Genomic DNA, 27241 nt, shown 5'->3' on the forward strand with positions numbered 1-27241 from the left:
CGTTCGCTGCGTTTACACGTACGATTATCGTTCGAATTCGCACGATAATCGTTACGTGTAAACGCACCTCAAATCAACGACACATGAACGATTTTTTCAATCATTGGCTACAATTACACAGAACAATTACCATTTAAATTCGAACGATGTAACAAATTTTCGCATGATAATCGTCCCGTGTAATAGGGCCCTCAGCCTGTTCAGTCCAGTGCATGTCATGGGATAGCAAAGGGATAACAGAAAAGTAAGGAAAAGTCATTCTTGTGTGTGTATTACTGGCAAACATCCCAGCTCTGGGCCTGCCCCCTAAAATGTATAGAATGAGAAACATCTATGCACCATGGAGGAGGCTCTCAGGGGCTTAATAACAGCGGTGACATCAGCTTGTCGCAAACTTAGAAAGGAGTAGACTGGGTTCACACTACGTTTTTGCAATCCGTTTCTTTTATACATTTTTGCAAAAAAAGATTTTTCCATTGACTTCCATTATATAAAAAAAAAGGATGAAAATACATTAAAATAGACGTAGACAATTACATCTGTTTTCCCACTTTTTTTTTGCAAAAATGTATGAAATAAACGGATTGCAAAAAAGTAGTGTGAACCCAGCCTTGTTCCAACAAGACCATGCAAATCTCTTGAAACCCCAGCTATACTAAAGCGTTGCCTCTGTGTCTATTAGACCCGGACTCTCCCATTGGCGTACATTAGGAGGAGATTCTGGTCACGACACAGAAATGAAGTGCGTACTTCTCCTGAAGTTTTTTTTCTCTGACCTTATAAAACAAAATCTATAACGTAAGCTGTGCATCACAAGGCCAGGGCTCATTTCTGCCCACTGGGAGTAAAAATTTAAAGGGGTTGTCCAGGCTTAGAAAACCATGGCCTCTATCTTCCAGAAACAGCATTTCCCGTATCCTCAGGTTTGCAGCTCAGTTCCATTAAAGTGAATGGAGCCGAAATGTAATACCACACACAACCTGAGAACAGGGGTGGCGCTATTCTTGAAAGGAAGAAGCTGTGCTTTTTGTTATCCTGTATAACCCTTTCAAATACATATTGAACAACAGAAAGCAGAGATCTTAAAGGAGAACTCCAGACAGGGCAATTTTTTTAAAAAAGTGTTGGGGAGGGAAAGGCTGAAAGAAATTATGTGTTCTCACCTCCCCGGCTCCAGCGCTGATGCTGTGTACGGCTGCTTCCTGGTTAGAGAGGGGACCCTCTGACATGTCAGGGCTGCTCAGCCAGCGGCCATAACGGGGTCCTGCTTCAGCCCTGACACGTCAGAGGGTCCCCCCTCTACCCAGGAAGTGCCCAGGTACCCTGGAGTATAGCGCAGCGCAGGAGCCAGGGAGGTGAGTAGACAGCCTCCCCAGCACTGTTACAAAAAAATCGCCCTGCCCGGAGTTTTCCTTTAAGAAAAAAATAGATAAAATATACTGAATAAGCCGGACCCCTAATACCACTTTAAATTTTCAAATAAAAAAAATAAATAAATCTTTGCTATCTTTTCCTCTGTAAAAACAAGTTGTACCCTGCGTTTGCTGTAATAACATTGCATTACTGTGTTCGGAGATGCGGCCCCCTTTGTCATGTGACGCGGAGGGTCCTTGAGGGTACTTTAGGGACATGCCTGTAGCTTTCTGATTAAATTAGGTTACCCACCACTGATTTAGTTAAACTCAGCCGTATAAAGCAGAACAGTGAGGAGCGAGGGCGGGCGGGCGGGGGAGCGCAGAAGCTGGGGGCCTCCGAATGTACGAGAGGCTGCGGGAGATTCCGAGAATAAAGGCTGGTGGGAAAGTATCCAGAGGACGGATGACCTCGCAAAGTCAATGTAATGACCGATTCATATTCATGTCATTATTTCTGATCCGCCGAGCGTTAACCGCTTATCCGCCATGTCGCTGAGCTCTGGGAACGGCTATGGAGACCTCAGAGCCTTCAGTTATAGCTGAGACCCCCAGAAGACAAGCACTTATAGGATTGAGCCGATTCGCGGAGGACGCGAGCAGCTGTAACCGGGTTAAGCCTGCGCTGGCGGCCATGTAAATACGATTACCAATGATCCAGGTAAATACCTGAGTGCGGGGAAAGTGCAAAACGTCAAGGAGTGAGGTCACAAATAGAAAGTAACCACATTATGGGGCAGAGATGTCCGGGCGTTGCGTGCCGAATTACAGGCGCGTGACTGATTTAACCAGAAACCGAGAAAATCTACTTCTACATTAGTGGCTTAAAGGGGTAGTTCACAAAAAAAAATTCTTTCAAATTAACTGGTGCCAGGAAGTGAAATTTACTTCTATTAAAAAATCTCCAGTTTTCCAGTACTTATCAGCTGCTGTATGTCCTGCAGCCAAGGCTTTGGCTGTCCCAGCAAGATGGGAATTGTAGTTCAGCTGGAGGGCCCTAGGTTCCCCATCCCTGTCCTATGTTGAGGATGAGCCCCAGAAAAAAATGTACGGTAATTTTCCCAGTCCTTACAGGATAAAGGGGTACTCCTATCAGAAGATGCATAAATACCTGCCAGGCAGAAGAGCGGCGTCTGGTGACCCTATCAGCCGCTTCATTCTGCCCAGTGTCCTCCATAGGATCGGCTGCAGGATCGGAGGAAGTCCTCTAACTCTTAGCCTGAGGAAGGGAAATAATTGAATACCTGCAGATGTTATCCGGGCGCACTTGTCGCTCGGTGATGGCGGCTATAATAGATGCACGCTGGCGCCATAGATCTGCACAAAAGAGCTGTTATAAATAACGCCGGTGTGATGGTGTAATGAGCGATAACGCTGCCGAGAGGTTGGAGTGTCACTTACCCATGGAGGGAAATGATTTCAGACGCTCGCTGCTCCGCATTGTTTTGTTTGTCTCACAATAGAAGCGTAATGAGTGGAAGCGGAGCGCGCCGGAAAACAATAATAATTAGCCGATAAGATGGGAGACGTGGATGACAAGAGTCTTACTGACTGAATCCTGACCCTGAACATGGAACCGCGCTGTCACCATCACAGGGACGTATGTGCACAATGATGGGCTGAAACTACAACCCCCAGCATGCCCTAGCAGCCAACTACAACTCCCAGCATGCCCTGACCGCCAACTACAACTCCCAGCATGCCCTGACAGCCAACTACAACTCCCAAGCATGCCCTGACAGCACACTACAACTCCCAGCATGCCCTGACAGCCTGGGGAACTATAACCCTCTAGCTGTTACAAAACTGCAATTCCCATTATGCTAAAGCTTTGGCTGTCCAGGTATGATGGGAATTGTAGTCACACTGCGTGCAACCTGCAGTGTGAATAGAGTCATAGATGTGCGGCCAATTTTCCCTATTTTTCTGTTGAATGTGGGGGGGGGGGGTGGCTACCTCCTGTTGGCCTGCACTCCACCCATGTCCCAAGGGTGCTATAAAAGAGATCATTTGGCTCCTATCTGCCCAGTTGTAGGCTTATTCAGCCCAGGAGAGACCATTGCTAGTGTGAAAATGATAGGGACCATGTCTCGAGGACGCCTTAACGTTGGCGACATGGTACACTCTGATCAAATAGTTTGCTAAGAATCTCATTTTTTTATATCTACAGAGCAGGTGTTTACCGTGTGTACACTGTGGGTTGCTGCTGCACTTTCTGTTTTATATATATATATATATATATATATATATATATATATATATATATATATATTAGTGCTGCCCTCACCTTACATAACCACACTCCCCTCTGGGCTCTTCTGCAGCATGTTCGCTGCAGGGACTATGCAAATTTTACAATGGGGACCCAAGTATTCCGTCAGAATGGAAAAGGGTGACATGCAAAAATGACCACTCTATTCATTCTCTATGGCACAAGTATTAAACTTGATGCCCTACAGCTTTTGCAAAACTACAAATGCCCTGGGTCCGGGGTGGGAATGCCCTGGGTCTGGGCGTCACAAATGCTCTGGGTCTGGGCGTCACGAATGCCCTGGGTCTGGGCGTCACGAATGCCCTGGGTCTGGGCGGCACGAATGCCCTGGATCCTGGCAACGGCAGTGCTGGATCCAGCAGGGGGCGCTCTGACCTTCAGGAGGAGCAGCTGCAGCTCCTGGCCAATCAGACTCCTTGTTCAAGCTGGAGGCCGCCAGCAAGCGCACTGCCTAAGCCCTAAGCACCACTGCTCCCCCTGCAGTCCAGAACGCACTTTTTTTTTTTTTTTTTGAATTTGCGATTTAAAAAAAAAAATTGATTTTGAAGTTAAGGGTGAATTAATTGAATTAATCGCCCAGCCTTAGTTATATGTGTAAGTGCAGAACTTTTTATGACACTACTGAGCGCTACTTACACAAACGCCATCCGTAAGCATTGAGCACATTATGGAGAAGGTCCCCCCAGTAAATCAGTCCTGTGAAGGAGAAGACACGCGGCTTGTGTAGGTGCTGCTGGCGGCTGATCTCAGGGCTGCACTTTCCTCCTTGACCAGGTAGACGCAGGACATCTTCTTCCAGGAAAGATATAGGAGGTGACAGCGGTTCTGGAGAAGACGGAGGGAACGGCGCTCGGGAGGGCAGTAAGTCAGATGTGCGGTAATCAGAAGGATGGACGGCTCCTGATATAAAAGTGATTAAAGACCTTTAATTAAAATACAGATGCAGCAGGACGCGGAGCTGGGCGCTCACTCGCTTCCTCCGCTGCCGCTACAACGGCCTGCAGGAGAAACCAGGGAGCGCTTTGATATGCAGCGACTTCACACATCTTATAAATGTCAGACTGTAAAGGTAACATTTACCTCCAGCCAAAAAGTCTATCTTGTTTGTGATCTCCGATGGCTTAAAGGGGTAATTCCCATATTTTAAACTAGGATTGCTAGGATAAGGCATCACTACATGATGATGGTGGAGGGGGGGGGGGTGTCTTTGTTCACTGTTTGATCCGCTTTCACCGGAAGATTATCACTTAAATGACAACTCCAGACAAAAGTATTTTTTAATATGTTATAACTTATGGAAAGTTAGACAAATTTCTAATGTACATTAATTATGGGAAATGCACATATACTGCTATTTCCCTTAATTTAGTAGATCAGGGAGACTTCAAATTCTCTCAGAAACCATGACGTCACGAATCAGGTGTTATTCCTCTGGAGTGTCCAGCAGGGGGCGCACTATATATAGAAGTCAATGAGTACCATTGACTTCTATATATAGTGCGCCCCCTGCTGGACACTCTATGGATTCAATTGATGTGTATGTAAAAATGTAATGTACAGTATGTTTTTGATTGAATACATTTATGGAATACTTTGGGGAGTTAGTGTCCTTGCTCCCCAAAGTTTTCCATAAATGTATTCAAATCAGTACATTTGGAGGGCACTGAGCAGGGAGGGAGAGGGATGCCTGTGCATCTAACTACCTCCCCCTCCCTCCCTGCTCTGTGCTGGACACATATACACAGTACGCCTCCTCCCATCATCTGCTCATAGTATGAGCAGATGATGGGGGAGTAGTACCAGGGCCATCACCAAACCTCATTATTCTGAGGTCAAGTTGCTGATAAACTCACCAAGATTATCCCTCCCGCCATTACAAAGAAGCTGCAATGTTGCAGATACAGCCTGCCAGGGACTTGTTTACATCAGCTGTCTCAGAAGGGAGGGAAGAGGAGGGGGAGACAGAGAGAAAAGCTCACACACAGATTTTTGTGTTTTCGTCAGAAAGCAGCAGCTGAGAACTGGGGGAAGGAGACTGAATAGATAACAAGAAGTCGGGAAGGAATTGTTAGTCTCACCATGGGCAGCAACATATCAGAAGTTATGTTTGAGTGGAATACCCCTTTAAGCTTTAATAACCAGCCCAGTCCAAATCCCTGATCGTTTCTAGGAGATGCATGAGATGTGATTTTCTGTCGCCCCTGAGAGGCTAATTCCAGGAACGGACCTGACATTTTTCCCTAACCTGTCGCTCTTATCACACTCTGGAGATTGGTGCCCCGGTGATGGTGCCGCCGCTCAGGATGGGTGCTATTGGTGTGCTAATCAGCCCATTTCTCTTGAAATTACAGAATCTAGCCAAATGACTGAGGGGAGCTGCAGGAGTCACTATTACAGCTTCTATTTATGCGCCGCCAAGAATTGCATGAAAAAAAAAAGAAAATAGCATAAAGATAGTGGAATCAGCAGCTCGGTTCACAGACGAGCAATGAAAAGCCCCTTCTTGGCTGCCTGCTGACAATGAATATTCCACTGCTAGCAGGCAGCTCCGCGCTCCTGACCTCAGCCGCCCTGCGCTGCCTATTTCTAGACTCATTTTGGACCAAATTAACTTTTATGGGGGGAAAAGGAGAAAGTTTACTGGCAGAATGGAAGTTTTCTGTGAACTTTAGGAAAGAATCATATGGGTCGTGACCGTCTGTAGTCAGAGGTCGGCCATGAGTGGAGCCTATGGGAACAGAGTAGCCTGGCTGTATCCAAGAGCCGCCTGACCACCTCCGACCTGACAGTGAGAAGAAGAGGAGCAGGGGCAAGTAGAGTACTTATTGTATACTTTGCTATGGGCAACAAATCCACTTTTCCTTGGCGTCAGGTTTACAACATCCGTCCCAATGTTGTCCATGTAAAATTGCGGTACAATTGCTGCTTATATACGAGGGGGTCTTTGGCTTTACCCAGAAAGAAACGAGATAGGAAGATGAAACTTTACATGTATTCCACATTTTGTCCACTGTCAGCACACTTCTTACATCAGTATTCCAAGTTCTGTAAGCCTTGCAAGAAGAAGGATTTTGGTTGTGCCCCAAAACCAGTCATCCATAGTAGCCATGGCATCAGAAATGGTGCGAAATTTGGTTCCCTTGAGGCGTTTTTTCAGGTTTGGAAACAGATGATAGTCGGGGAGAGCTAGATCAGGTGAATAAGGTGGGTGGTCAACCAGCGGGAAGCCTGGCTCCACCAGTTGTCGCTTGTGCAGTGTGAGCGGAGGTGTGTGTCTTCGCAAGATTCCTTTGGACAGCTTGCCGCACCTTTTGGCCTTCAGAGCTGCCTTCAATTGGTCCAAAAGTGCAATGTACAGTAATACCTTGCATTGATGGTGGAACCATTTTAAAGGTAGTCCACTAGCAGCATACCCTCCTTATCCCAGAACACAGACGCCATCACCTTAGTGGCTGATTTTTGCACCCTCAACTCAACCCTTTTGAACCACTTTGCCGCCACTATTCTGACTGCCCCTTGGTTTCAGGGTCATACAAATAAATACAGGTCTCATCCATAGTGACCAGTCCATCCAGAAGGTTCTATCAGTCTGGAAACACTGACAAATGGAGCGAGAAGTTGTCACTCACGTGCTTCTCTGATCTGTTGTCAGACATTAGGGGACCCACTTTGCAGATCGCTTCTTCATGTTCAAATATTCATGGATAATGGCAAGCGGTTTGGGGGGGTCAGATTGTGGGTACAGAGTCGCTTTAATTACAAACCGCACCTGAACTGGAGACAAGAGTCGTTTTGTCTCTGAAAGAAATTGGTCATGTTTTTTTAGCACTGGATAGCCCCTTTAACTGTAGAATATGAAGGGCATTGCTCCCCAAATGTCTACGACATATCACCATGAATATTCTTGAGTAAACCTTGAGCACAGGTGTGTTGATCCAGGCCCGAGTGTGCATTTGATTAACAGTGTTTTCAGAGTATATAGCACTGTATACACAAGGGCAGAGTACAAAGCAGTATATACACAGGGGCAGTATATAGGTGTATACAGGTATATATACACACAGGGTGGTCACTCAAGTTACGTGCCATCCTTCCTCCTACATGAGTGCGTGAGTGAGACATAGACACTCTGACCTCGAACCGTGGCAGAGTTAGTTAGAGGGCCGGATGTGGCCTGTGGGCAATACAATGACCAAGTCTGGAACATGGCCGCCATCTTCAAAGCTGCCATACTGGACCAAGGGTACGTTTTTTCCAATGAAAGGATGGTCATGTTGCATATCAAAAGAACACCAGAACTGCTCAGCAGTCCATTGCTGCCATCAGATGCACACTATGGGGGGGATTTACCCCAGTCACCAGCCCTGGCTATGACCCCGGTCACCAGCGCTGGCTATGACCCCGGTCACCAGCGCTGGCTATGACCCCAGTCACCAGCGCTGGCTGTGGGGGTCTTAAAGTAACATCCAGTTTATGGTTTCAGACAAGCCTAATACAGAGGCACTTTTGCATTTGTATTATAGTTCCCTTTGGTGCTTTGACTTTCGGTCGGGATTTGCCTCTGTAATAACACATGTCCGTATTACATTCATCTGAAATTCTTTTTCCGCATTGTTTCTACCAAGGCTGTGGAGCCGGAGTCATGGAGTCGGAGTCGGAGCTAGTTTTGTCTGGAGTTGGAAAAAAAATGTACCAACTTCGACTCCAGCTTTAAAAAAATCTTTAAAAAATGTAGAATTGAATTTTGATATGAATATTACAATTTTTGCTCATGAATATATATTATGAGCAACTTTCTAAAAGGACACTGGCTCAGTGGTTAGCACTGTAGCCTGGGGTCCTGGGTTCAAATCCCACCAAGGGCAACATCTGCAAAGAGTTTGTATGTTCTCTCTGTGTTTGCGTGGGTTTCCTCCGGGTACTCCAGTTTCCTCCCACACCCAAAACATACAGATAGGTGGATTTAGATTGTGAGCCCTATGGGGGACAGGGAGCAATAATTGGCGAAACTATGTAAAGTGCTGCGGATTCTGTGTGCGCTATACAAATAAAAGCATTATAAAAAAAGCATCATTATTACATAAGGGGGGTCATGGAAACGTTGTCGGTCACTATTTGGCAGTTTGTTTCTGAGCTGGAAGAGTCCATTGTGTGGGGGGAGATCTGTGCTGTTCTCTTCCTGGATGCTGGATGACTGTATATGAGCAGCAGTGTAATATGAAGATATCCTATGTAATATAGAGGAGAAGGAGAAGACATAAGTAGTGTAGCAGTAACCTCTGTCCTCAGTGTGGTGTTTTCTCTTTGATTGTGTTTTTTCCTTCAGCGTTCTATGGCTGCAGCTGTGTGTGTGTGTGTGTGTGTGTGTGTGTTACGACTGCAGCAAGCTGTGTGTGTATGCATGCTATGGCTGCAGCAGGCTGTGTGTGTATGCTATGGCTGCAGCAGGCTGTGTGTGTGTATGTTATGGGTGCAGCAAGCTGTGTGTGTGTGTGTGTGTGTGTGCTATGGCCGCAGCAGGCTGTGTGTGTGTGTGTGTGTGTGTGTGTGTGCGCGTGCTATGGCTGCAGCAAGCTGTGTGTGTGTGTGTGTGTGTGCGCGCTATGGCTGCAGCAGGCTGTGTGTGTGTGTGTGCTATGGCTGCAGCAAGCTGTGTGTGTGTGCACTACGGCTGCAGCAGGCTGTGTGTATGTGTGTATGGCCGCAGCAAGCCGTGTGTGTGTGTGTGTGTGGTGTGCACTATGGCTGCAGCAAGCTGTGTGTGTGTGTGTGTGTGTGTGTGCTATGGCTGCAGCAGGCTGTGTGTGTGTTAGTGCGCATGCTATTGCGTTCCCACACAGTGACCTTCTATATCACTATGTGTGACCCCTCTCTATATCACTATGTGTGACCCCTCTCTATATCACTATGTGTGACCCCTCTCTATATCACTATGTGTGACCCCTCTATCACTATGTGTGACCCCTCTATCACTATGTGTGACCCCTCTCTATATAACTATGTGTGACCCCTCTATCACTATGTGTGACCCCTCTATATCACTATATGTGACCCCTCTATCACTATGTGTGACCCCTCTATATCACTATGTGTGACCCCTCTATCACTATGTGTGACCCCTCTCTATATCACTATGTGTGACCCCCCTGTATATCAGTATGGCTGACCTCTATATCACAGGGATCTGGCATTGTTTGCAGGGTTTCTTTAAAGAGGACCTGTCACCCCCCGTGTCGGGGTTACAGGCTCCCGACCCCCAGGTAGATCCCCTTATACAGACCTTATCTGGCCGAGTCCAGCTCCTGGAGCCGGTCCCGGGACGGAGATATCCCGGTCAGAAGCCGGCGCGCGCGGTGTGGAGATAGGTCCGGCGTCCATAGAGAATGAATGGAGCCGTGCGCGCGCTGCAGAGATGAGTCCGGCTCCATTCGTTCTCTATGGACGCCGGACCTATCTCCACAGCACGAGCGCCGGCTTCTGACCGGGATATCTCCGTCCCGGGACCGGCTCCGGGAGCGGGACTCGGCCAGATGAGGTCTGTATAAGGGGATCTATCTGGGGGACGGGAGCCTGTCACCCCGGCACGGGGGGTGACAGGTCTCCTTTAAGTATGGTGAATATTTAGTTAGAAACATAGAAGACTGTCAGCAGGAAAAGACCACCTGCTCCATCTAGTCTAATAGTGAGTAGTTCTGGACATGGAGGCTGGAGACTGGCTGCATCCACTGCACACACAGGAGAAGCTGCTTTATATGTTGCCCTATTCCCTCAGAAGTCGCCCCAGGATCATGTAGCCAGTGTGATAATAACTCCCCTGGTATCTGACCGGCCATTTATGAAGGAGCAGGAGTCGGAGTCAGAGTCGGTCCTGATAAAATTCAGGAGTCGGAGCTGCGGCTTACCGACTCCACAGCCCTGGTTTCTACACATACTGAATTTTTTTTAATTATTTATTTATTTTTTTAATGTAATACTGACCGTCCACTTAGCTGCGGCGCCACCTCTTTATATCAGCTGTTAATCTGCAGGTCAAGTAGTGACCAGCGACCCCTGTAGCTGCCGCCATGTCTGCAGAATATACAGAGATCATCATCCTATGGCAGAGAGCAGCAGGAGGCAGTGATGGCGGAGGTACGAGCGCTCTGTATGGCAGGTTAATTGCCTTGTAATCCCAACCTTACAATTCTTCAGCCTCAGGTGAAAACAAGACCCATTCAATTAATTTTTTTACATTATTTTTTTTATTATATTAAAATGTTGCAAACACAGTAGAATATTGTATCACAACGGCCGGAAATAATCAGCCAGTGGCGTCTAATATTCAGAAATACCAAGATCTGACGGCTGCTACCGGTAACAGCAAATGTCTTCTGGTTAATAGGTTTTTCCATCTCACAAAGTGACAGAATATAGCATTCTCTGGGTGAGTGGGGGTCCCAGAGTGTGCACCCCCACAGTGGCCCTATGTTCAGAGGATTTGAAATCATGTTTTAAAATGGGAAACCCCTCCTAAAGGGGTACTCTGCTGAAAAAACTGGTGTTCCAGTACTTTTCAGCTGCTGTATGTCCTGCAGGAAGTGGTGTATTCTTTCCAGTCTGCTGCCCCCTTTGTCCATGTCAGAAATTGTCCAAAGCAGCAGCAAATCCCCATAGAAAGCTTCTCCTGCTCTGGACAGTTCCTGACATGGACAGAGGTGGCAGCAGAGAGCACTGTGTCAGACTGGAGAGAATACACCACTTCCTGCAGGACATTCAGCAGCTGATAGGTATTGGAAGGCTGAAAATGTTTAAATAGAAGTAAATTACAAATCTATAAAATTTGAAAACATTTGATTTGAAAGAAAAAGATTTTTGCCGCAGTACCCCTTTAAAGCATTGATGGGGAACAGGCAGCTCTGCAGTTTTTGTAAAACTACAATTCCCATCATGCCTGGACAGCCAAAGCTTTAGCTTTGGCTGTCCAGGCATGATGGGAATTGTAGTTTTGCAACAGCTGGAGGGCCCTAGACTCCTGTCCTATGTTGAGGGTGAGCCCCAGAAGAAAATTTTATTTTCCCAGTCCTTAGGGGGTTAAAGGGGTACCCTGGGGGACTTCTAGTATATACACTTTGATCTCTCATTGAGATCTTTGCTGTATAGTTATACAGGAAAGATCAAAGAGATCGGCACTCGTTTGCTTTTGGCTGCTGCAGCCAAAAACAAACGAGTGCCGAGCCGGGGATGGTGCCATCTTGGAGCGGTCCCCGGCCGGCAGCAGTAACGGAGATCGCTGACAGCGATCTCCCCCACTAGACACCAGGGAAGTGATGCTTCCGGTAATCGGATGCAGCTGTCATGTTTGACAGCCGCATCTGATTACTGTATTAGCGGGCATGGCGATCGGACCATGCCCGCTAATACCCGCGGTCCCGGGCTACAAGGGGCCGACGGAACCGCGGCGGAAATCAATAGTACAGACGATTTTAAGCAACTTTGTAATTTATTAGCCGAAAAATGCATTTTTATAATGAAAAAGCAGTTTGAAGCATGATTGTCTATGGAGAGGGGAGGGGTTAAGGGAGATGAGGCACCAAAACAAGACAACAAAGAGTTAATTTACAGCTACATCACCGGGCTATCTCCTCTGAAGTCAGCACTGACCTCTCAGAAATCTGAATACCACACAGGTTACACAGGTCAACCGTGTAATCCTTTGTTCTCTGCTGCTGACTAATCTCCCTCCTCCCCCCTCCCCTCTCCATAGATTACACAGGGCACGTCTGATGTAAAAGAGTCGAGATTTCCTGATAATGAGCAGTGGATGATAGAGAGGAGGGGGGGGGACCTGGGGAAAGGCTTTGTGAATGCAGATAATGGTATATTTGCCTAATAAACCCAATTACAAAGTTTCCTAAAATTTCCTGTAGTATTGATTTCTACAAAAAAAAAACAACAGTGACACTTTAAATTGCTGTCATGCAATACTAAATGTCCCCTCTAGGGGTCTTTCTGGGGTCAAAAGCATCTTCACATAGTGGAGATCAATAGGGGTGAAACCTGCCATTGTCTTTATGGCAGTGTCTCTATCCAGATCATTGCCTGCAAAGTGTCTCCATTCATTGACATATAGCAGGGATCTAGGAAAAGTTGTAGAATTGAGTGCCAGTTACAAAACTAATCAATATTCAGTATGTATAGGAATAACACCTACACCATGTGCATGATACCCTGAGCCCTTGGAGACAAGCATGCTGGGAGTTGTAGTTCCACATTGGTGACTATGTCTCTCCTGAAGGTGTAACCATAAGCCTTGGAACGCGTTACGATCCCCTGCAGCCGTGTTTTTATCAGGCTCTCAACATTGATTGTTTTCTGATATCTAATGTCCCCCCAGGGGGGAGTGCGGCTGTTTTCTCCCACAGACACATTATTGTGGTGCGTCCGATTCGTGCTGACCTCTGTGAAGAAGCGAAGAGAAATGGGAGGTGTGAGCGGCGTCTCTCAGCGGCGTCCGGCCATGTGATGGCGGCTGATGGCTTCAGGTATCCCAGGAGCTGGCGCTGCACTTTATAAATGCGGCCGCGCACCTCCATAAAACGTCTGCCTTGTTTTTATGAGGATTCTCGGAAATGCAGCGGTCAGCGATATTTACAATGAGAAAAAAAAAGGAAATGGTGAATGTACAAGAGAAGCAGAATCAGGAATTACGTATCACAGGGCGGACGTGTCTGGGCTGATAGATATAAAGAGGGCTGTTAGGATCACTTTGCCACCCCCTCTTGGTGTGTGGGGGGGAAGGGGTCACATAGTTGCTCCTGTGCTCCATATGGTTTGGGCTACACAGCGACTTTGGCTAAAACAAAGGTCAAAGGGTCAAAGATGGCGGCATCACAGTGCTGCACTATGGTTAATGAAAATGAACGTACTGATCATGTGACCTGCAAGTGGCTGCTACCATAGCTTCATCCTGGAGTGGTTACAATCACGGCTACTGCAACGGCAAGATCCCCAGTGGTCAGACCCCTTGTCAGATGGGAATACCCCTTTAAGTGTTCAGAACTGATTGTCTTACATGGTGGCACCACCGCAGCTACTTGCCATGATGGCACCCATAAAGTAGGGGCTAAATGTTACAGCCATATGGTCACATGGAACCATAACATCATGGCAGCCATATGTAAATATCAATATAACATTACAAATCACACAGCAGTGTCCATACAGTAGTTGGCGCTACAAAGTGCCAGTGTGCCAGTCTGAGCAGCGCCTGGGAGTAGCGAGATTGTATGTGTTTTCGACATGGAGAGGGGAATAAACTCCTGACAGACATCACTGAGCACTGTGGTGTAGATATAAGGTTCGCAGGCCCCAAAAGACCCCACTTACATAAGCCGATTTCTCGGGCATGAGCGGCCACAAACAAGCAACGATCAGTGTTTGCAGTGCCTTTGCGTGGCATGAGAAGTCGAGCAGCTGGGCTGCACGAATGATCCTTGTATTGTTAGTGCGGCCATGTTAGCTGACAGCACAGATATATACATGCTGCCAGTTTCCAGATCGCACAGCAGTACATACTGCTGCTGTGATCAAGCATCCTCTCCTTCGGCTCTCCTGCCGAGCCGATATTTCTTCAGGACCTGCCGCCTCTGGCTGTCAATCATTCTGGAGGAGACAGCGTTCTGAAGCGTTCTGCAGTGCTGGGCGAGAGAGGTGTTGGAACACAGCAGCAGCACACTAGGTAAGTATGTACTGCTCTGTGGTCTGAAAGTTGACAGAATTGATATATAAACATCAAGGGACACAATATATATACACTTATCCATGCTGTCAGTATTCCTTTATCATTATCATTCACAAATCCCGTTTACACAGAAAGATGTGTGGCCCAAGGATAAATTTTAAAGTCTGCTCTAATGACACCATTGGCTGAGGCTCAGGCGTTTTCCCCACCCTCAGCTGATCGCTGTAACTTTTACACAGGCCAATTATCAGCTGCAGGGGCGTTTCCCACAACACTCCTAGATGATAATCGGCCCATTAAGGTTAACTGCTTCTGCCTGACCTGCTAAACGTCAGCTGCAATGATCAGTAGTATATGGAGATCTGTGTGGCAGCACTGACAGGAGCAGAGGTGTGACACAGGCTAGGGCCCTATTCCACCGGACGATTATCGTTTGCATAATCGTTAACGATTAACAATCTCAAACGACCACTATTGCGAATGACCTGAAAACGTTCACTCATTTTCATGGAACGATAATCGTTACTTATGATCGTAATTGCAATAATTTTTTCTTCGCTATTTATTCGCTACTGGGTTCGTATCTATTGTGAACGACCAAACGACGTCTTATTCAATGCGAACGATTTGCGAACGTTTTGCGAACGAGCAACGTTAAAAATAGGTCCAGGTCTTATAAAGCGATCAACGATTTCTCGTTCGGTTGTTAATCGTTAACTGCATTTCAACCGAACGATTATCGTTTAGATTCAAATGATTTAAGGATAATCTGAATGATAATCGTCCGGTGGAATAGGGCCCTTAGAGATCAGAGGAGTAGAATCATACAACAGGAGGACTGTATGGTAACCCCTTCCTCAGGAGAATACTAAAATCCACCATGTCTGATCTTTCTTTTTGCAGTCAGTAGGACGGGACACATATACATATTAGATGGTTAGCTGTATTTCCATCGTTCAGTTTCCCTATTTCTGCCCAGCTATATGAGCACTGTGCCCACTAGCCCCTCTTTAACCCTTCTCTTTCCCGCTATATACTTATGCCTGATTATGAATCGCGATCACATAATTTATTAGAAAGAAAACAGAGATGGCGGAGTCATGGAGTGATAGTGATAGATCAAAGCGAGGCCCCTGGGCGATGCTCCGAGAGCGCCAAGTCACAGCAAATAATACAAACAGCAAAATGATATGATAAGGACATGGACCTATTCCTGGGAGCGGGGCCCCTCCTCTCCGCTGATCTCCCCCCCCCGCTGACCCTGTGGGAGTCACGCCTGTTATCTCCAATTCCCCTAAACACATGCAGCAAGCTCACTTCTCCTTTCACATGCAAAGCACCGCCGGAGTCCTGATGAAGTAAGAAGCGCGTTCTGGCCACGATAATAAGCGGAGAATACTAAATGAGATGGCGCCATAGACAAGACAACGTCCATTACTCATAACATGTCCACTTACCTGTCTGCTGTCACATCACGTCCAGCTCCTGTCAGCCTTCCTGATGGCTCTGCCTGCCGCTAGTCACCAGAATATGGAAATTCACAAGAATATATTCACTGCTAAGAAAACAAAGAGAAAAAGTTGGAAAGAAGAAGGTTGGAAGAAGAAGTTGAAAGAAAGAAAGAAAGGACCTGACCATATAGAACACCTGATCCTACAGAACCCATCACCCTATATAAGACCTGACCCTACAGAACCCATCACCCTATATAATACCTGACCCTACAGAACCCATAACCCAATATAACACCTAACACTACAGAACCCATCATCCTATATAAGACCTGACCCTACAGAACCCATTACCCTATATAACACCTGACCCTACAGAACCCATCACCCTATATAACACCTAACCCTACAGAACCCATTACCCTATATAACACCTGACCCTACAGAACCCATCACCCTTTATAAGACCTGACCCTATGGAACACATTACTCTATATAAGACCTGACCCTACAGAACCCATCACCCTATATAAGACCTGACCCTACAGAACCCATCACCCTATATAATACCTGACCCTACAGAACCCATTACCCAATATAAGACCTGACCCTACAGAACCCATCATCCTATATAAGACCTGACCCTACAGAACCCATCACCCTATATAACACCTGACCCTACAGAACCCATTACCCTATATAACACCTGACCCTACAGAACCCATCACCCTATTTAACACCTGACCCTACAGAACCCATCACCCTATATAACACCTGACCCTACAGAACCCATCACCCTATATAAGACCTGACCCTACAGAACCCATCACCCTATATAAGACCTGACCCTATAGAACACATTACCCTATATAAGACCTGACCCTACAGAACCCATCACCCTATATAATACCTGACCCTACAGAACCCATCATCCTATATAAGACCTGACCCTACAGAACCCATCGCCCTATATAACACCTAACCCGACAGAACCCATCACCCTATATAAGATTTGACCCTATAGAACACATTACCCTATATAACATCTGAACCTACAGAACCCATTACCCAATATAAGACCTGACCCTACAGAACCCATCATCCTATATAAGACCTGACCCTACAGAACCCATTACTCTATATAACACCTGACCCTACAGAACCCATCACCCTATATAACACCTGACCCTACAGAACCCATCACCCTATATAAGACCTGACCCTATAGAACCCATCACCCTATATAAGATTTGACCCTATAGAACACATTACCCTATATAACACCTGACCCTACAGAACCCATCACCCTATTTAACACCTGACCCTACAGAACCCATCACCCTATATAAGACCTGACCCTATAGAACCCATGACCCAATATAAGACTTCACCCTACAGAACCCATCACCCTATATAACACCTTACCCTACAGAACCCATCACCCTATATAACACCTAACCCTACAGAACCCATCACTCTTTATAATACCTGAACCTACAGAACCCATCACCCTATATAAGACCTGACCCTACAGAACCCATAACCCTATATAATACCTGACCCTAGAGAACCCATCACCCTATATAACACCTAACACTACAGAACCCATCACCCTATATAAGACCTGACCCTACAGAACCCATCACCCTATATAAGACCTGACCCTACAGAACCCATCACCCTATATAACACCTAACCCTACAGAACCCATTACACTATATAACACCTGACCCTACAGAACCCATCACCCTTTATAAGACCTGACCCTATGGAACACATTACTCTATATAAGACCTGACCCTACAGAACCCATCACCCTATATAAGACCTGACCCTACAGAACCCATCACCCTATATAATAACTGACCCTACAGAACCCATTACCCAATATAAGACCTGACCCTACAGAACCCATCACCCTATATAAGACCTGACCCTACAGAACTCATCACCCTATATAACACCTGACCCTACAGAACCCATTACCCTATATAACACCTGACCCTACAGAACCCATCACCCTATTTAACACCTGACCCTACAGAACCCATCACCCTATATAACACCTGACCCTACAGAACCCATCACCCTATATAACACCTGACCCTACAGAACCCATCACCCTATATAAGACCTGACCCTACAGAACCCATCACCCTATATAAGACCTGACCCTATAGAACACATTACCCTATATAAGACCTTACCCTACAGAACCCATCACCCTATATAATACCTGACCCTACAGAACCCATGACCCAATATAAGACTTTACCCTACAGAACCCATCACCCTATATAACACCTAACCCTACAGAACCCATCACTCTTTATAATACCTGAACCTACAGAACCCATCATCCTATATAAGACCTGACCCTACAGAACCCATCACCCTATATAACACCTAACACTACAGAACCCATCACCCTATATAAGACCTGACCCTACAGAACCCATCACCCTATATAACACCTAACACTACAGAACCCATCACCCTATATAAGACCTGACCCTACAGAACCCATCACCCTATATAACACCTAACACTACAGAACCCATCACCCTATATAAGACCTGACCCTACAGAACCCATCACCCTATATAACACCTGACCCTACAGAACCCATCACCCTATATAAGACCTGACCCTACAGAACCCATCACCCTATATAATACCTGACCCTACAGAACCCATCATCCTATATAAGACCTGACCCTACAGAACCCATCACCCTATATAATACCTTACCCTACAGAACCCATCACCCTATATAAGACCTGACCCTACAGAACCCATCACCCTATATAATACCTTACCCTACAGAACCCATCATCCTATATAAGACCTGACCCTACAGAACCCATCACCCTATATAAGATTTGACCCTATAGAACACATCACCCTATATAATAACTGACCCTACAGAACCCATCACCCTATATAATACCTTACCCTACAGAACCCATCACCCTATATAAGACCTGACCCTACAGAACCCATCACCCTATATAATACCTTACCCTACAGAACCCATCATCCTATATAAGACCTGACCCTACAGAACCCATCACCCTATATAAGATTTGACCCTATAGAACACATCACCCTATATAACACCTGACCCTACAGAACCCATCACCCTATTTAACACCTGACCCTACAGAACCCATCACCCTTTATAAGACCTGACCCTACAGAACCCATCATCCTATATAAGACCTGACCCTATGGAACACATTACTCTATATAAGACCTGACCCTACAGAACCCATCACCCTATATAATACCTTACCCTACAGAACCCATCATCCTATATAAGACCTGACCCTACAGAACCCATCACCCTATATAAGATTTGACCCTACAGAACCCATCACCCTATTTAACACCTGACCCTACAGAACCCATCACCCTTTATAAGACCTGACCCTACAGAACCCATCATCCTATATAAGACCTGACCCTATGGAACACATTACTCTATATAAGACCTGACCCTACAGAACATGTCAGCATATAGAACTCATCATATACAACCTAGGTGAGTCTTCATAAATACCTTAAATTTCGAGTTACATCCAGTATTATACTCCAGAGCTGCACTCACTATTCTGCTGGTGGGGTCACTGTGTACATACATTACATTACTGATCCTGAGTTACATCCTGTATTATACTCCAGAGCTGCACTCACTATTCTGCTGGTGGGGTCACTGTGTACATACATTACATTACTGATCCTGTATTATACTCCAGAGCTGCACTCACTATTCTGCTGGTGGGGTCACTGTGTACATACATTACATTACTGATCCTGAGTTACATCCTGTATTATACTCCAGAGCTGCACTCACTATTCTGCTGGTGCAGTCACTGTGTACCTCTCTCTCACCATGGACCAGTCAGATGAGATTTGTATTGCCTTCAGTATAGTTTGGTGGCTGCTATCATACTCTAGGTTTATAATACCTAGTATCGCTATAGGAACCCCAAACCACTGGGGCACTCATAACGAAAATTCAGTGCTCACCCTTGGCAACCAATCAAAACGCTGCTTTCATTTTCTACCGCGCGCTCTGATTGGTTGCAGCGACCGCTCTTCCTCTAGTCTTCCCATCGTGTGCGCGTTCCGTCACGTGACACCTTCACACCCCCTCCAACCGGCTACTGCGCGATGACGTCACGGTTTAACGCTTGTTACGTAAGGTCACGTGGTGCCATAGTCACGTGATTTCTGCCATCCGGCCCCTGCGGGAGGCTGTTGCGGGTCTCGGTGTCGGGCAGCCATGATTAAGTGAGTACAGGGCTGGAGGTGGGCGGCAGCTGTCAGGGATAGAGTAACTTACCGTATATAGAAGTGGTTTCCAAGCAACCGACCCCGGCCACACACATGCACGCTGGAGCTGGGTGAGTGTGCATGCTTCCTGGGGGAGGGGGAGAGGAGGCGGTCACACTCTTCCACATCCCAAACCGATGGGTGCGGCCGGTTCCTATCTATGTGTATAGGGCTTCAGCTTCCATGCAGTGGATTGGCCTGTAGCAGATCATGTGTTATATAACAAGAGGTTCTGCAGCAGGACCTGGAGGCTCACACTAGTGATATGCACATCTCCCCGATGACACAGTGCTCTCTGCTGCCACCTCTGTCCATGTCAGGAACTGTCCACAGCAGCAGCTAAACCTCTCCTGCTCGGGACAGTTCCTGACATGGACAGAGGTGGCAGCAGAGAGCACTGTGTCACCACTCCCTGCAGGACATACAGCAGCTTATAAGTACTGGAAGACTGGAGATTTTTAAATAGAAGTAAATTACAAATCTATATAACTTTCTGAAACCAACACCTGGACTCACATATGATACTAGATCATATAGCAGGACACCTGTGGCTATTGTCGGGGGAGGGGGAGGGGTCTGTACAATATTGATTTTCTAACTGTAACCAAGAGTCGGAGAGGAGTTGTGTCTCAGCATTTGTGCCGCACGCCGGCCTCACCACTGCTCCCTCTTCTCTATAACCTGCCGGAATTTGCCGTCATTGTTGACATCAGTGGCTCATGCTCAGACTAGGAAGCTGTCCGCCAGCGGATGCCGACATCTCTGAGATTCTGTGCCCCAGGATCCCCCAATCCTAGGGCACAGCATCTCAGTGATGCCCGCATCCGATGTGGGGCAGCCGCTGCTTGGAGTCCCAGCTGGTGGGGGCTGCGCTGAGACACTTGGGGGGTGCTGGGGGTGGGATGCAGAATGCTTTAAGGCAGTGTTTGTGTTAGGGGGTGGGGGCAGGGGGCTGCGTCTCAGACAGTTGTTTCTTCAGGGGAGTTGAGGCCCGCTGCTTACGGCTCTCATCTCAGTGTGTCCTGGGTGGGAGTCCCTGTTGGCAGCTCTTGGATTGTGTTTTAGAGGGGGGAGGGGACAATCGGTGTGGTTGCACCATTGCGACAGGCCACGCTTTGTCAGGGGAGCCCAGGCCCTATCGCAGCTGCGTGGTCTGCCTCCATGGTTGCTTTGCCACTTCCTACAGCATACTGTCAGCACTTGAGTTGGGTCTGGGTGCTGACAGCTTTTCTTTAAAAGAAAGAGAAAATCCCTGAAGTACAGCTCTAACATCAAGTTAGCCAGAACGCTGGACACAAGGTGCGATTATACCTTCACGCAGTAATACAACCTGCAGGATCAGTAACTACACCTGAGGTTATCCTCCAGGAACTTGTCCATTTACACACAAAGATTATCTGACAGATTATCCGCCAAAGATTTGAAGCCAAAGCCAGAAACAGACTATATACAGAAATCAGGTCATAAAGGAAAGACTGAGATTTCTCCTCTTTTCAAACCCATTCCTGGCTTTGGCTTCAAATCTTTGGCAGATAATCTGTCAGAAAATCTTTCTGTGTAAATGGACCCTAACTGTCCGTAATGAATGTTCTTTAAGTGCGATTTGTGGAAGCAAATTCTAGAATCGAATTACTCTGGAAGCGGAGGAGGTGGGGGGGTATGAGCTGCGTCTTCACTGTCTCAGGCTCCATTTAGCATCTAGCGGGGGGGGGGGGTCTCCTGTACCTCACACTTATCTCTATTGTTTGGATGATGAATGGTTAAATCAGCTGTCTTCAATCAAGCGCCCACATAGTGTTACTGCGCCATCAGATCATGGTAATGCTGCCTGACAGTCACCGTGTACGGAGGAGCTCGCTCGGTGTTGAAGACAAAGGTTTGGGGGGGGGGGGAGGGGAGTGAGGTGGTTAAGAATTCTGGGACCTGAGCAAACTGGAGATGACCGGAGGATTTAAACCACTGCGGCCAAGTAGTAAAACTAAACTGACTGATCATCCATGATGGCCGACAACATGAAAGTGATTTGCCTGTAGGTATCTGTTGCCCGGCAGGTGGCCCGAGTGGCCAATTACAGGTGATTGTTGGTGATCTGTCTCCTTGATCGGCTAGTATAGTCTGGATGTTGGTGATCTGTCTCCTTGATCGGCTAGTATAGTCTGGATGTTGGTTATTTGTCTCCTTGATCGGCTAGTATACTCTTGATGTTGGTAATTACCCTTCTTGATCGGCTAGTATAGTCTGGATGTTGGTGATCTGTCTCCTTGATCGGCTAGTATAGTCTGGATGTTGGTAATTACCCTTCTTGATCGGCTAGTATAGTCTGGATGTTGGTTATTTGTCTCCTTGATCGGCTAGTATAGTCTGGATGTTGGTTATTTGTCTCCTTGATCGGCTAGTATAGTCAGGATGTTGGTGATCTGTCTCCTTGATCGGCTAGTATAGTCTGGATGTTGGTGATCTGTCTCCTTGATCGGCTAGTATAGTCCGGATGTTGGTTATTTGTCTCCTTGATCGGCTAGTGTAGTTTAGATGTTGGTGAGTGCTCTCCTTGATCAGTTAGTGTAGTTTAGATGTTGGTGAGCGCTCTCCTTGATCAGCTAGTATAGTCTGGATATTGGTGATCACACCACTTGATCGGCTAGTATAGTCTGAATACTGATAGTTAGATCATCCTATGTATAGTCTTGCATACAATTAAGATCAGGCACTTAACCTTGAAGACCCGCACTGTAGTGGTAATACACACTAGCTGGGATCAATGATAACTCAGATCCCGGCAGTTTAAATCCCCCAGAGCCACAGTCAAAAGCAACAGGCAAAAAGGGCTCCATGTCCCCATCAGCTGCCTGCAGGCTGTTGCAAAACTACAATTGGCTGTCCGGGCATGATGGGAGTTGTAGTTTAGCAACAGCTGGAGGGCTGAAGTTTCCCTAACCCCACACTAAGGGGCCAGCTGATCTCCATTTTTGTGTTTTGCCATCAGGCCAAGTAGTTGGATTAGCAACTAAAACTATAACCTGTTTACAGAGGATAATTATCGTAGCGGTAATACACACTAGCGTTTCTGCTGAGATCGAAGATAACTCAGATCCCGCCAGTTTAAACCCCATGATTTCCCCCCCCCCCCCCCTTATCAACTACATACGGGCCCTCTGTGCACTGTCATGGCAGCCCCCAGGCCCACCATGGCTCTGTACCCATTAGGTCCCACCAAGGGCAGTAATACTTTTTACTGTTAGCGATTCCCCAGTATTTACTAACAAGACTGATGCCAAAGGAGCTGACAGATTTTTACGTAGCGACTCTGAGACCCCTCTGACTGTATGTAGAGCTGCCGCCGTCCCCTCCCGTCCTGTAACCTTCCTCTCGTCTCTATGCTGCGCACTGGAGCTGAATACTGAGTCGTGGCGTAGACCGCGCATCTGTTCTGCTTTTTACGAGGGGATGATCAGTGAGGCGGAGGCGCGTGCTGCAGGACCTCACCGCCGCCGCCATAGCAGATGAATTATGGGGAAGTTACGGCACAATTTACAATGGTGGTTATTTTTAATAGATCTGAAAATGGGAAGAAAACTAAGAAGTATACAAGCAGCTGCTGCTCCTCTGGAGACGTCTCCTCCCGGCATGTAGATGGCTGACAGGAGGGGGGGCTGTAAAGACTAAAACTCCTGGGCTCCTGGTCCATTGTATCTGGTCACATTGGGCACTTTTTAAAGGGACAGTAACAAAAAAAGTTTTTTTTACTCTACGGGGTTAAATGGAAGCTGCTGTTCCCTGGGGTCAGCTGGAGTCTCACTGCAGTGTTCTGGATTCTCTCTGAGGGTATGTGCACACTGAACAATTCCGCGACGGAGTTTCCATCAAAATTATTCAGTGTGCACACACCCTTATACTGAAAATCTCAATTTTACAAATTTTACATTTTATTTCCAGACTAACATAATTAAGACAATGGTTACTCAAAGGGGAACACCAGCAATTTTTTTTTTTTTTTTTTCAAATCAACTGGTGTCAGAAAGTTATAAAGTGGTGTATTCTTTCCAGTCTGACACAGTGCTCTCTGCTGCCACCTCTGTCCATGTCAGGAACTGTCCAGAGCAGCAGCAAATCCCCATAGAAAACCTCTCCTGCTCTGGACAGTTCCTGACATGGACAGAGGTGGCAGCAGAGAGCACTGTGTCAGACTGGAGAGAATACACCACTTCCTGCAGGACATACAGCAGTTGATAAGTACTGGAAAACTGGAGATTTTTAAATAGAAATAATATACAAATCTGTATAACCAGGCTGTCCAGGCATGGTGGGAGTTGTAGTTTTGCAAACAGCTAAATGGGCCTCAAGTTGTGCACAACTGCTTTATATACCTAGTGCCAGGGCCGTATTTACCACTAGGCACTCGTGGTCCGGTGCCTAGGGCAGCACCTTGCAGGGGGGCAGCACCAGGGAGCAGGGGGACAGAAAAAAAATAATTTTTTTATTATTATTATTTTTTTATTTTCCCTCCTCCCGTTTAGACTTGCCAGTAAATCTGGTGTCTTTTCCAGGGGGGTGGGGGGTATGGTGGTATTGGTCAGGTCTGGTATCGCCAATAGGTGCGTGTAGATGGGGCGTCTTAGGTTTAGTGCCTAGGGCAGCAGCAGCTGTTAATACAGCCCTGCCTAGTGCCTAGGATTAAAGATGAGAATGGTGACTGCTCCACCTGTCTGTACTGATGTGTGATCTGGAAGCCTTAGCCGGTGCCTTGTACATGTACTAAGAATAGGACGAGCGCTTCTCCCATCTCCTATAATGATCTCCGTATAGCGGCGGCGGCCTCCCCCCGCCCGGCTCATGACTGCCATCCACATGAGAAGGCTGACAGGTTTCTACCTCCCGACGCTGAGCATCATGGGGACCACGTCCCTGTATGTATATAAAGCCACGTTATAAATGGAGCCATATTATCAGCGGTTTTTATTTATTTATTTATCTCGCATCTTCGGGTTTTCAGGGCTGAATTACTTTATAACACAGAGAAAAGCGCGATTAAATCAAAAGGAAGAGGGAGCGGCACCATTACGGTCAGGAATGAATCTATTCCACGGGAATATTTGTCACGGCTCTTGACGCCTGTTGATGAAAAGCCACGGCGCAGGGCAGGGTGACACATGCTGAGCCGGAAAATCCACTTATACTTCTTAACAAGACAGTATACACCTAATTTAACAGCGCCGCACAGTGCTGCCCGACACAATGTATCACATTATTCTTTGTATCATTACCCCTGCACCTCCGCCATGGCGCCTCGCGCCTCCTCACTTATTTGTGTGCGGTTTCGGGTGATGGGGCGGAAATATTCTCGGCAGGGTGGGATGTGGATGAGTGGACTCTCAGTCATCGCATTATAAGATTTTATTTTTTATTTATTTTTTTTGGTGGTTATTTTTGGAACAGGATGGGGGAGACTCGGAAGCGAGCGCTTCAGTCCTACATCGACCGGTTACTGAAAGTCATCGAGTTCAACGCAGCAGCCGAGGAAGGTAAAAAGGAAGTTTCCATCTTAAAGGCAACTTCAAAACCTTTAAATCCTTTACCCATCAGCAGTGGCGGATTAAATGTACCCTGGGCCCCGGGCTGTCCCCCCTACCTGGCCCCCCCCCCCTCCTTCCAATTCGTACACAACCGACCCCAGCTGAAAAACAACTCCCATCATGAACTGCCAGCAGGCCATGATGAGGTTGTAGTGCCGTAACCTGGAGAGACAGAAGACTGCAAAACTACAACTCCCATCATGAGCTGCCAGTAGACATGATGGAGATTGTAGTGCTGCAATCTGGAGAGACAGAGACTGCATAACTACAACTCCCATCATGAAGTGTTAACATGGCATGATGGAGGTTGTAGTTCTAGGGATAACCTGTCAATGTTTCTGCTCTTCTCTGGGGCTTACATCTACACATATAATGTACATACATACACCATATACATACATTGTATACACATATACTGTGCATGCATACATACACCATATACATACTGTGCATGCATACAGTTACATCATTTACACACATACTGTAATGCATACACATGCATCATATACACCCATACTGTACATGCATACACATATACATACATCATATACACCCATACTGTACATGCATGCCCATATACATACATCATATACACCCATACTGTACATGCATGCCCATATACATACATCATATACACCCATACTGTACATGTATACACACATACATACATCATATACACACATACTGTACATGCATACACATATACATATCATACACATACTGTACATGCATACACCATATACATACATCATATACACACACACTACATGCATACATCATATACACATACTGTACATACATCCTTTAAACACACACAGTACATTTACTGAGCACATTACATACAGAAACACACTTTATACACATACACTTCCACACTGCATGTTTACATCCACAGTTCTCATACACAGAGACAGGCACGTGTGCACACACACACACACACACACACACACACACACACACACAGTATACAGCCTGACCCAGTGTAACAGACACCACACACAGTATACAGCCTGACCCAGTGTAACACCACACGCAGTATACAGCCTGACCCAGTGTAACACCACACGCAGTATACAGCCTGACCCAGTGTAACACCACACACACAGTATACAGCCTGACCCAGTATAACACCACACACAGTATACAGCCTGACCCAGTGTAACAGACACCACACACACACACACACACACACACACACACTTATTATGAAGAAGCTCCTGGTTGTCAGCAGACAGCAGCTCCATGCCTCCCTCCTCCATCTTCCTCCTGGTCCCGGCACCGGGTTCTTCCGTCCCTCCCCCTCCTCCTCCCATGCACCGACAGCAGAGGAGAGCAGATGGGGGAGGAAACAGGGCCCCAGACTGCTGGCTGCGGTGGTGCTCACTTCCTGCAGCATCACCAGCTTCCTCTGACTGCTGCGCTGCGTCCCGCCCACCTGGAGCAGCTCTCCTGTCCCAAGTGAGGCTAAATGCCGCGAC

The 27241-nt window shown here is 46.8% G+C and overlaps 1 protein-coding gene and 1 long non-coding RNA gene across 3 annotated transcripts in view; one reads left to right on the forward strand and one right to left on the reverse strand.

The window, feature by feature from the left end:
- Positions 1-4271: 4271 nt before the first annotated feature.
- Positions 4272-19856, reverse strand: LOC138800682 (uncharacterized). 2 transcript variants are annotated; one of them, XR_011364501.1, is made up of 4 exons: positions 19712-19856; positions 15862-15962; positions 13120-13516; positions 11363-11461 (listed from the first exon to the last, which is right to left on the reverse strand). It is a non-coding gene; the product is annotated as an uncharacterized lncRNA (long non-coding RNA). The 2 variants fall into 2 exon arrangements; XR_011364500.1 differs by lacking the exons at positions 11363-11461; positions 13120-13516 and adding an exon at positions 4272-4584.
- A 207-nt stretch (positions 19857-20063) lies between these two features.
- LOC138800681 (rac GTPase-activating protein 1-like) overlaps positions 20064-27241 on the forward strand; it is a 31557-nt gene continuing 24379 nt past the window's right edge. The window contains exons 1-2 of the mRNA XM_069982539.1: positions 20064-20151; positions 25627-25712. Of these exons, the coding sequence (XP_069838640.1) occupies positions 20144-20151; positions 25627-25712 (94 nt within the window). The 5' untranslated portion in view covers positions 20064-20143. The remainder of the gene's footprint in view (positions 20152-25626; positions 25713-27241) is intronic.

The sequence above is a fragment of the Dendropsophus ebraccatus genome, chromosome 9 (genome assembly GCF_027789765.1).
Source record: "Dendropsophus ebraccatus isolate aDenEbr1 chromosome 9, aDenEbr1.pat, whole genome shotgun sequence".
In the NCBI taxonomy this organism is placed as follows: Eukaryota; Metazoa; Chordata; class Amphibia; order Anura; family Hylidae; genus Dendropsophus; species Dendropsophus ebraccatus.